Below are 12,260 nucleotides of genomic sequence, written 5' to 3' on the forward strand. Positions count from 1 at the left end.
ATTCCATTTACAAACCATCTCCAAAATATGCCTCGAAATTCGTCCTTCCATGAAAATCCTAAATTTTAGCTATCTAGCCCAAAACCTTCATTTCCACTTAAAATTCTCAAACATTTTTTCTCATAACTTGAACATCCAAAACTGATCCTCAAGCGATAAAATTCACGACCTTCTGTCACTCAAAATGACAAAAAAAAAATTTACAATCTCATAAAACGACAGAGTTTCATGTCATATCTGGACTTATGACCGACCCCACATGTGCACCATAAACATCAACATGAATATACAATTTATGCTATAATTTATGAAAAGTCTATGTGCATTAAAAAATGCTGTTTTGTTGGATTTGTCAAAACATTTCTTATGCAGGAGCATGCATTATATCAAAATATGACATTTGCATGCAAAATGCTGTTTGATTCCATAACTTATGTGAAATTATTTGATATTTTAGTCATAGCCCGATTATCTTTTAATTATTATTTATCTACATGACTGCCATAAATGATCTCTATTATTATTTTCTTATGGGATGTGAATTTGAAGTTTCCAATTTAAAGTTTTCGTAATGGATGGATACAGTCCATAATGCAACGGAGTGTGAACATTCCATATATATATTTGAGTACTTCACTAAGTAAGCATTTGCTGTAAAAGTCCACAAAAAAATGTTGTGCAAACATTTCGGAAGTAACTTTTTCTCCATAAAAGTTAAAATCCCATGTGACTTGCACATTTATTTTTCACAGATTCAGAGTTGATTCAATTTCGCTATATTAATGCACGAATTTCATTCGAAAAAACAAAGTTGTAATAAAATGGTAAGGGAGTTATTGGGGTTTTGTGGATAGAGCGCATTTGACAGCTGTTTAAGGGTGTAGTAAGTACTATAATAGTATACTCAGTGCTATAATAGTATATTAGGTGCTAAAATAGTAGACTAGGTACTATAATCCTAGGTTGTACAACAAAATACCGACAAAAAAGTTCAAAATCCTCACAAAAAATTTAACGGACATTTCAAATTCAAATTCCTCCTATTAAAAACAATCAAAAAGAAGAATCTCAAAAGAAATTAAAATTGTTAATTTATTGCCATTTAACTAGAGTTTTTACGCAAAGTAAACAGTGCAATTTACGGCACTTACCATTTATTTGTCCACAATTAAGTGTCGTTTCCCACGCTTAATGTGCTTTTCGTGTAAATTTATCTTTTTTTTGACAAATTTATGTTATTTTATGGGAATTTTATTAAAAAAGAGATTACAAATTATAATTAAAACTTCAAATCAAGCTGTCTTGTTGACTTCATTAGGTCACAACCCCAAAAGACAAACCAACAACTCCCATTTTACATCCCACAAAAAAAATAACTTTTAAATTTGAAAAAAAAAAAAAAGGAAAAGTTTTTCTATTAAATTTCAATTTGCTGAATATCTCCTGCATCTCCTTGTATGGTGCACAATGATGGTGTGAAAAAGAACAGCAAATTTTACGACCTTTTCCGTTGCCATGGGATTAGGAGTAAAAAAAAGTTCTCGTTGTTATGGTTCTGGATTGTATTCAATAAATATGTACAACTGTATCAGCCGGCATATTTGGTTAGGGTTGAATATTTATTTACTAACAACCGTAGCTAACATATCATAACTAACAACAAAAACACAGTAAAATAATAACTTGGTTACTTTTTATTGCATTTTTGTATTGCTTATTTAATTTAATTGAGAGTGGTTCAAGTGAAACATCTAACTGTAAGCGTATATAGAGTAGTACTAACCAAAAAACCTTAAATAGCCAATTAGCGGTGGTGGAGCTTCTTTTAATCATAAATAAAGTGTAATCATAAATAATAATTAGTGCGTAAATTATTTCAAGGTGAAATGATGAGCAACACATTAGCCGGTAAAAGAAGTGATGATAATTCTGAAACGGAAATGAGATTCCCAATTGTGGATGGCGATGATTATCGTTTGGTATTCATTAGTTCGGATTCATCTGAAAAGGAGGACGACTATGATGATTCTAGTTCAACAACATCATCAATTGCAACAAAATGCAGCATAATCTTTGATGAATGTGACTGGGACTACTTTGAACCGAGCATAACAAATACGTCTGCAACAGCAGCAACAACAACAAAGACTTTATTGAAAGACTTTACATCAACAAATATGTCCCCATTCAGCTCACCATACTCGTATCGTCGTCGATTTAATTCAAGTCCATTGAGTAGTCCACTTTCGTGTCGTCGAGGCTTGTCAGAATCACCATTATCAATGAGAAAATATCGTGAAAGTGACACGGGTACCGATGAAGAGATTTTAAACTTTGAGAGCTCATCGCCGACATCATCTGAAGGATTTTTACCAATTGAGTATTTGAAGGTGCTGAAGAAGAGCCATAAATGTGCAACATCTAAAAAGAATGTCTGTAAATGTGGTAAATCGCCACATTATGTCGCAATTCCGGTACCAATTTTAGTACCAATGGATACATTCCGTAATTGGAATAATGTCAATAATCCTGATCTACTTCAATTACTTAACAATACATCAACATTTATACACCAACACCAACATAATAGTAGTGACCAAAGTAGTGACGTCACCAATACATCAACAGAGAATGTAATGAAAGAATCAGTAAAAGTAGCAACAGCAGCACAATATCAACAGGTTATGGGAGAAAAATTACCTGAAAAAGACGAAGAGAAAGAAAAGAAAAGGCAAAAAATTGGCGATGTATCCATAACGTCCAACATCATCAGTAGTAATTCAAGCATTATACAGTCAAGACGTAGTTCAAGAAATTCACAACAAACAACAACAGCGCATTTTTATGATAACATACCGTATGATAATAATAATTATATTAAAGGACAGCAGTTGAGTCATAAAGGTGCCTTATCTAAAATCAGGAAGTCCGAAACTCGAGACATTATCTTGGATAAAGTAAATAACAATAGTGATAATACATTTGACAGTTGTAATACTATAACACACCTTAATGAAACCATAAAAATTACTAGCAAGCACGAAGCACACACATGCGATAAAAGTGCTATATATAATAGTGTTAGTGCAAAGCCATATACGAACAATAATTTAATTAAACTTGCTGCTAGCAGTTGTTCTTCAAATGCGATACAAAGCACATCGTTAAGTGGTACAATGATTACGGTCGGAAAACTTAAGAAGACATTTGAAAATGGCACAGACAATAATGATGGCTATTTAGTTAGTGAAAATGCATTTTCATCATCATCCGATGGTGAATCATGTGATGATGATGATAATAAAAATAATAATAATAATGCAGGACCATCAAAAACAGTTCAAAGAAGTTATGATGTTGCTGGTGCAACACAAGTTGAAAATATATTAGTGACATTACCAAATGTTAGTAGTGATGCTGATAGTTCAAATCGTGATGATGATATGACAAGTGGATCGGGTGCGACAGATTCCGAGGATACAGGAATTGATGATCGTCGTTCAAAGTCAAAACGATTTACAAAAGTATTTGTTGTTAATAAGAATCCACATAATTCTGAGACAGACTCGTGTAGCTCAGTTAATGCTGCTCTATCGACATCCTCTGAGGAGGAAGAAGAGGACACATTCGACAATGATACAGACACAGATGGTATAAAATTAAATTATATTAAACCCTTAGATGGTGATCAAATTGACCATGAAAATACTTCCGAACAGGAAATTGTATTAAATTATTTCAAATTTATTGACGACGACGACGACGATGATAATGATAACGATAGTGATGATAAAAATGTTGTATTAAATTCTATAAAATCTATCAATGATAACGAATTAATTGTCGCAAACCAACACATTGATACCGTACACGATGAAAACAAAAACAGTAGGGAATGTGAAAAAGTGAATGGCAATAGCGATGATAAAAATAAGTCAAAATTACCTTCAAATCGTGACGAATGTGCAAATCAAGTGATTGACGAAATTGATGAAATCGTTTCAAATTGTGATAGTCTTGAGCCATCATTCATTAATAAACCGAATATAAAGTCAGATGGTGAATTTCAAATGGACTCAATGGATATAATAATGAATAATTTAAATAATTCAAGTGATGATAAAAAGTGCAATGTTGTAAGTTGTAATCTCTCAATGATCCTCAATGGATCATATGATAAACGAAATATTGAGACAAGTGACGTAAAAACGAGTTCGGCAAAAGAAGAAGTTGATCAAAAAATTGAAAGTCCATTGAATCCAAGTCTCACTGATGATGATGACGATGATTGTGGTGAGAGAATGCGAGAGAGCCATGACACAACATTACCGACAGAGTCGAATTTGCAGACATCGACTGTTGTTGTTGAGATTATAAATAACGATAATATACCACAAGCAATGGAAACAAGTTTACACACATACATGAATGTATTGAATGCTTCATCAACATTAACATTACCGAATGATCATTTTGAGCAACAGCAACAACAACAATCATCGTCAGATACAGGTAATAGCAACAAAACAATGGAAAATAATTCAAGTGTGAAGCAAAATGTAAATGATGAAATAGCAATAGCACAAGAATTGCTGAATACTGAGAATGCTTTAGTCTCGAGTCAACGATTCAACAGTACGGACGGCAATGGTAAATTTACGAGTTTAGTCATGATCACACAACAGGATAATGATAATAATAATTACGGTATGGATACAACATCATCTGATACACAAGTTAGTGTAATAACATCAGATACAACAAAAATAATAACAGCTAATTCGTCATCGCGCGATTCAATTGTCGTACAACATAGAAACTGGCAACCTCGCGATCTTTTGTCAAGTGGCGCAAGTGTAAAAAGTAAAATTGGCTTTTATGAAGAAAATATAAATAAAGTGAAGGAAAAATCAAGTCTAAAAATTAAAAATGGTCATAATAGTGAAAAATTAACGGGCAATATTGAAAATAATAATGAATTAAAAAATGAAAATGAAATTAATGATGAAGTTGATGTTGATGATGATGATAATATAAAAAATTATGAAGTGATGGCGCCAAAGTGTGAAAATAAAAATAATAGTGATGACGTTAAAGTGATAACAGACCAGAAGACATTATCGAATGTTGTTTATCAAGAGGATGGATTAGCTGATGATGATTCATGGGTAGAAGAAGTAAGTCAACATGATGAAGAGGAATTTCCAACGACTGAAACTGGAAGTGATTTTGATTCTAGTGATGAAATGTCACTAAGTAATGGTATGGATCGTGAAGAGGAACTGCGTGGATATAATCGTGTATCAATTGATTTTACACTTCATACGATTGTTGAGGAATCGTGTGAGGAATCAGAATATGAATCAAGTGATCGTCGTAGTCAAAGACTTAATGCATCAGAGCTTGAAAAATATTTCTTCTTTGGATTAGGTGATGGTAATAATCAGACAAGTAGCATTAGTAGTAATGCTATATTAATTGATGATCATGATGAAAGTCCATCGGAAACGTCAAGCATTTGTAGTGAAGGTTTAGATTCATTAAATACAGCTGATGAAAATCCACCGGATTGTGGACAACTTGCCTCATCAAGACTTGAAAAATACTTCCTTAGTGGATTTATGGGATTTCAAAATGATGGTAATGGTGATTCGGATGGATCAGGTAGTGTCGGTAGTGATTCTGAAGGACGTCCAAGTCCCGAACAAAGACGTAAGAAACTTGTACGTGCACGCGGTACAGGACGATCACATAGCTCATCACTTGACAATCTATTAGCAAAAGAGGAATCTCAAGAAAATCAAAATGACAGTCATCAACAAGAGTCTGACGATTCATCAGAAACAACAGACAATTGTGATGATCCATTCGATAAGACTGAAAATCATTCGGATACTGTAAAGCGGAAGAAGAAAGTAAAGAAACCAGAAACGGACGATACAGGAAATACGAAAAAGACACCGGAAGTTGAAATTGTTGATCCTTCCGATGAGTCCGAAGAGGATGAAAATGGACGTAAAACACCCCAACCCGAATTCTTAATGCCAGCCAATAGTAACCTCGTACAATCACGTAAACAGCACAGCCGTGATAGTGGATTTATTGGTTCGAATGATGATTTATTAAAATCAGATGGACAAAAGTCACCGGAAACAAAAACCGAATTGGAAGAGATTGAGGAAGAGAATAAAGAGACAGAACAGCCAACAATAAATGAAAAGCCAACACCTGCCTCAACAAATCTTATGCGTAAAGATAGTTTTAATGCATGGAGTTCCGACGAGGAAACAAATTTAATGATGTCAAAAATGAGACAATTTTTCAAGTCACTTGTCGCTGCCAATGCAAATAATAAACGTAATACAACAACAACAAATGATGTTGTTACAGCTGGAACGCCAAAGTCTAGACAAAGACAACGTCCACCACAATTAGTATACTTTGAAAATGAACTGACAAGATTAATGAAGACTGTACCAGGAATTAAAGACGAACAGGTTAAAGAGCTTGTTGAATATTTTAGCTCGGAAGATACATGGTCTGATTCCTATGATTCAAGTGACTATACAAGTAGTGATAAGGAATCAGCTGGAAAGAAATCATCAAAGATTCAACAACAAATATCCGCAAGTTGTCAAGAAATAATTGAAAAATTCGATAATACATCCAGAACAGCTCAACATGATGAGGAAGGTGATATGGGCGATGGTGGTGTACTCGAAGAAGGAATCAACAAGGAAACTGCCTTTGTCTACCAAAAATTAGTGGCATCAATAACAAAAATTGCAGATGAAAAGCCACCAAATAACATAACTAATTCACCTCCAATAATTGCAAAAGTCATGCATCATATTGGCTCACGATTAGTCGCATTAATGCATGAAGTGAGCAGTGGTGATTCAATGAAAAGTAATTCGCCGAAACAAACGCGTCATCATCGACGATTACAAGGTAAAATATCCGCAACAACAACAGAGGATGATGACAGCACATCGGAAAGTAATTTTGAAGATCCGACATTAAATAATTTGCCACGATCAAAGAGTCATGATTTACTGTTAGACGGTAAACCGACACAAGATCATTTGACAACGGAGGAGCATGCAAGTGACTATGATAGATTCTCGTGGCGTGGAAGTTTCGAATCCGCACTCCTAACAAATTGCGACTCACGAAGTAAACTTTCAACATTAGAAAATTCATCATCTGCAATGTCCATTTTAGCTGCAAAACGTCGCTCAGCTGGCGATTTATTATTTACTCCTAAAAGTCTTAGTCGTGAGCAACTTGATCGTGTACGATCATGCGGTAGTATTGGTGGCGTTGATCATGATATAGAAAATTCAAAATTATGGGAATCAACGCAAAGTCAAGAGAGCTCAAGGAAGCGTAATGGAATTATTGAAGACGATACAGATGAATCGAGCGATAATGATCATCATCGATTAACAACGACTCGATCAACATTACCAAGGAGTTTACAATTGTCTACAATTACGGCCAGTACAACGAACTCTCTTCCACGTCTACCCACGACATCATCAAACATTCAATCCTCATCATCATCGTCTGGTGCAATACAAAAAGCACAAAGTGTTTATCAATTCCTACAAAATAATGTTAAAAGTGCACGTTATCGTGCACCAGGATTTAATCGCCCACTACAAGCTCCAAAAAGAGCTGTATCAGCACCAGGCTTACAACCATTTATAACACGTCGTGATCGTCGCAATAAAGTTCAATCACTTACTATGGGTGAGTGCCTTTTAATATTCTATTTCCCCCCTTAAATTCCTCATCTCTACATATTGCTGTTTATTATATGCCGCTTGATGCTCAAGCAACCATGACAATAGATAATTTCTCCGTGAAGGAATTCTTGGAATTATTTATTTTTATTTTTTTTTGTTCATTATTTGATCTTCTTAAAGTAATTTAACTTTAAAACTGAATGAAAATTGTCCATCTCTCATTTGCTCTCACTCTACAGCTAGTCTCTCTCTATCTGGTTGTTCCGTCTATTAAAATTGAATTATATTTTTCAATGGAAGGAAAAATATACATTAAGTTTGTGAATATTCGCAATGGAATTTGGGATGGGACGCATTTTTTGAAGGTGGGTGTAGAGTTATGGGTAAAATCAGGAGCGAATTGTGGTAAAGGATGTGAATTCAGGGAAAGAAGGAACGGCCTGACTCCCGGACACACCCTGCATCTCTTTGGCAGCGGTGTATTGAGCGACATCAGTGAATACCACGAGATTTGTGGACATCAGGGGTACATACTTGACATTTGAACAGCTTTAGAGTCAGACTTCGGCTTCCCCAATTCCCAAACTATGTATTTAGCACCATAAGATTGAAATTTTGACAGTTTAAGTCCATACGGTACTGAATCAATTGCAAGTCAATTGTATTGCATATTAATCATCACTTCCAAACACTCCTCAAGGTTATCTACAATTTGCTAATTTTACAAACTAATCGTGGGATGATCCGGAGGTTCAATTGACATTATTCCTTCAATACCAAACAAAAGCAATGCTCCAGCAATGCAACCAGTCAGACAAAACATCAACACCCGCAAAAAAGTCGTAAAAAAGCATCAAATTTGCTTCTGTTCATTTCTGTTTCTTCTTTTTCATCCATTCCAACCAAAAGGTACATAATTGATGATTGTCTAAGATCTCGTGGAAAAAATTATTTAATGGGCAAACGACCAATTGTTTCTATTACATTTGAAAAAGAAAACGAGCGCGTTGTGGACATTTAAATTAATTAAATTGTAATATAAATTCTATTGACGACATGCTATCGTATTACATTTTCGGATAACTTTCCACTTCGTATTGTACATTGAGTAATTTTTTTTTAGTGAAATTAACGGAATATGACAAGTCATGTTGTATTAACGGCTTGATTAGAGACTCAATGGCTTTTAAAGTTGGAGGATTAAGAGAAATTCAATTCAGTAGCACGGAAATTAATGGATTAAGTTGCAAAAAAAAAGCGTAGCTTATTAAATGATATGTAAGAAATTTTTTGCACTTAGTTTGTATGATTTTCGAATTATCGACTATATGAAAATTAATTTTTTGCAAATCTTTCGGCATATGGCGAATATGCATAAAAGTAAAAACATACAACGACCTTCAGACGATTGCAAATTAGTCTCTGAAAAGTGTAGTAGAAATGAGAATGAATGCTTTGTAAAATGGACTGTATCTTTATTCTAAATATATTGAGATAATGTGATGTTGTTAGTATAAGATTTGAGATTGAAGTGAAAATCTTTGATAAATCAAAGGTTTCTTAGATGACTTTTCATGAAGATAAAAAATGTTGAATTTCATTCAACACTCTGCCAGCTTAACTAGAATTGACAAAAATGTTGAAATGTCTGCCAACACACTGCCACCTCAACTTGATGAAATAAAGAATTAGTATATGAATCAATAGAATTCTGCAACGATGTTGATGCTATCAAAATAATTCTGTTTTGATGTGTGTCTTGAAAGTTGATAAGATAATAGAATGATTCTGTTCTATTACTTGAACTTTATTGATGTAACAGATTTCTTGTGATTCATTAGTTCTAGCAAAATGATTCTGTTTTACTAAGAACTGAACTTGTGTATAAATAGAATAATTCTGTTCTATTAATACTAGATGAAGATGATCAACTGTTGTGCGATGTGACTGATATCAGAATGATTCTGTTCTGATGATCTTGCATGATACTAAATACTAAAAGAATGATTCTGTTCTTTTATATCTTGAATGTTGTTAATTCAGGTTAATACTTCAATGAAAACGATAACAAAATTGTTCTGTCTTGTTAGTTTTGCTTACAAGTTCTTCCTTACCAATACTTGATATAACTTCAAAATGAGATGCGATTTTGAAATTCATTGATAAATGTCTGATGCTTCTAATCATACTCTCAATGCTTCTCATAAAGAGCTCTGCCTTCTCTTCAAGTTGTTTTGAAACAACACAGTATCACTAACTCTGGATGAGATCTAATGATCTTCTTTCATTGTTTCATATGAGCTTCTAATGTTTTTAAAGTCTTCTATAATCGAATCCAACTTTAATCTATTTGCTTCTGATGTATTGAAAGTTGTATTGAACGACATCATTGAGTTTGTAAAGTTCAATGATCTCAGTAATCAATGATTTTTGTATTCAGTTTTGTTGATTGTTGTAAAAATAATGAATTTCCATAATAGCATTTTACAACATATAATTGGAATCTTTTAAAAACCTGAAAAAAAAGTGAAAGAAAGTGGTATGGACGGGATTTGGAAGTGGATGTCGAAAGCGCATTTTTGGTTTTTGTTGATTTGCTATTAGAAACAGACACGGAAGTCGAGCTGAACTTCGAAAATCGAACTGAACTTCGAAAATCGAGCTAAACTTCGAAAATCGAGCTAAACTTCGGAAGTCGATCTGAACTTCGAAAATCGAGCAGAACTTTAAAAACCGAGCGGAACTTCGGAAGTCGATCTGAACTTCGAAAATCGAGCTAAACTTCGAAAATCGAGCTAAACTTCGGAAGTCGATCTGAACTTCGAAATTCGAGCAGAACTTTAAAAACCGAGCGGAACTTCGAAAGTCGAACTGAACTTCGAAAATCGAGCGAAACTTCGAAAATCGAGCTAAACTTCGGAAGTCGATCTGAACTTCGAAAATCGAGCAGAACTTTAAAAACCGAGCGGAACTTCGAAAGTCTAGTTGAACTTCGAAAATCGAGTTTAGCTTCGAAAGTCGAGTTTAGCTATAAAAATCAAGCCGGGCAAGCTAAACTAACAGACAAACTGACAATTCCCTAATTTCCCTTCAGTAAACTACTTTAAAAAATTCCAAAGCAATCAACAAAGACTATCAATACATCGTATCTATCGCATGATATGATATCCAAATGAAATTGAAAGTAAAGTTTTCATCAACAAGACATGTCAATGTTTTGATAATTCAATGAGAAACATACAATATATTCTGAGGTATCATATTCATTTCAGTCAACACAAAAGTAAATTTATTCGGTTGAGTCACACCGCTGTCGAACTGGTTTTTTATACAACTTCTCTCATTTCGTGACTCTTGTTTAAACTTTATATTTCTTATTCTCACACTCGCTCGGATTTGCAAAAAATAAATAAGTAAGAAGTCTTGCCATTCAATTTAAATTTTATTTTTTGTTTTGGTTACTCTCAATGCTTACTTTTTTTTTTGATTACATGAATGTTGTATTGTGTTCTTCTTGCTACGTCCACATGCATACTCGATGAAACGTTATGTTTGTATAGCTTGTGTAGCTATATATTCAAATTTATTCACGATTTGATGATTTTATAATATAGAAAAAAATGTTACTTTTGCATTCATTTCAATTCCCATTAACACATATTCTGCATCTGACTCTATTTTATATTCATCGAATTGTCTACCTTATTTTGTGCCTGTCTGCTCGAAGGCGTATGATGTAATTTGAGTATATTAGAAAAATTATCATTTTTTGAGGTAAAATTGTCATTACATGCTCTGTATGGCTTAAGAATTTTTAATGAATTTCCCGTTACCTTCTTGTAGGTGAACGTATAGCTACACCTACGTATGCTACAGCAGAATTAGCAAAATATACAATAATTGCCATTTTTCATACATCCGATCAACAACTTTACTTATCGCATGTTATTCATTATCGCCATTTGTTCACAACTTAATAACATGGATAATAGGAAATATCCGGACTGCCAATGAATTGTGTCTCATAGACCATTACGTATTCAATATTATCAAATAACAAGTCCATATAATGATGGAAGTTTAGCTGAAACATAATTTATGAAGCATAAATCCATTGATTTGCTTCATTCATTAATCAAAAAAAAAAAGTTTCTTTTTTTTAATTGGAAGTGCTTTCAATGTGTATTATAAGAGGAAAAAAATCCACTCAAGTTGTTCTCATAGTAATCTCTTGTAGAAAATTTTATTTAAATTGATTTTTTTCGCACTTTCTTGAAATGTTAATAATGTTTGGGGAATCACTTTGAGTGCTGGTAATGCTTGTTGTGGTTAATTTGGATGATTTTGATGGCATAGTTAAGTGGTGATGATGTTTAGTGTAGAATCAATTCTGAGAAGCAAAGAGCATGCTTTCATGCCACTAAGGTACCTAAAATTCCACTAAGGTACCTAAAATGCCACTACGGTACCTAAAATGCCACTACGGTACCTAAAATGCCACTACGGTAC

The 12,260-nt window shown here is 33.7% G+C and overlaps 1 protein-coding gene across 1 annotated transcript in view; it reads left to right on the top strand.

Annotated features, from left to right (window-relative positions):
* btsz (bitesize) overlaps positions 1 to 12,260 on the top strand; it is a 144,904-nt gene that overhangs the window by 100,534 nt on the left and 32,110 nt on the right. Inside the window, exon 6 of the mRNA XM_070646591.1 lies at positions 1,882 to 7,755. Coding sequence (XP_070502692.1) covers positions 1,882 to 7,755 — 5,874 coding nt within the window. The remainder of the gene's footprint in view (positions 1 to 1,881; positions 7,756 to 12,260) is intronic.

The sequence above is a fragment of the Chironomus tepperi genome, unplaced genomic scaffold (genome assembly GCF_022539635.2).
Source record: "Chironomus tepperi strain 1889 unplaced genomic scaffold, CSIRO-AGI_Ctep_v1 contig_364, whole genome shotgun sequence".
Classification (NCBI taxonomy): domain Eukaryota; kingdom Metazoa; phylum Arthropoda; class Insecta; order Diptera; family Chironomidae; genus Chironomus; species Chironomus tepperi.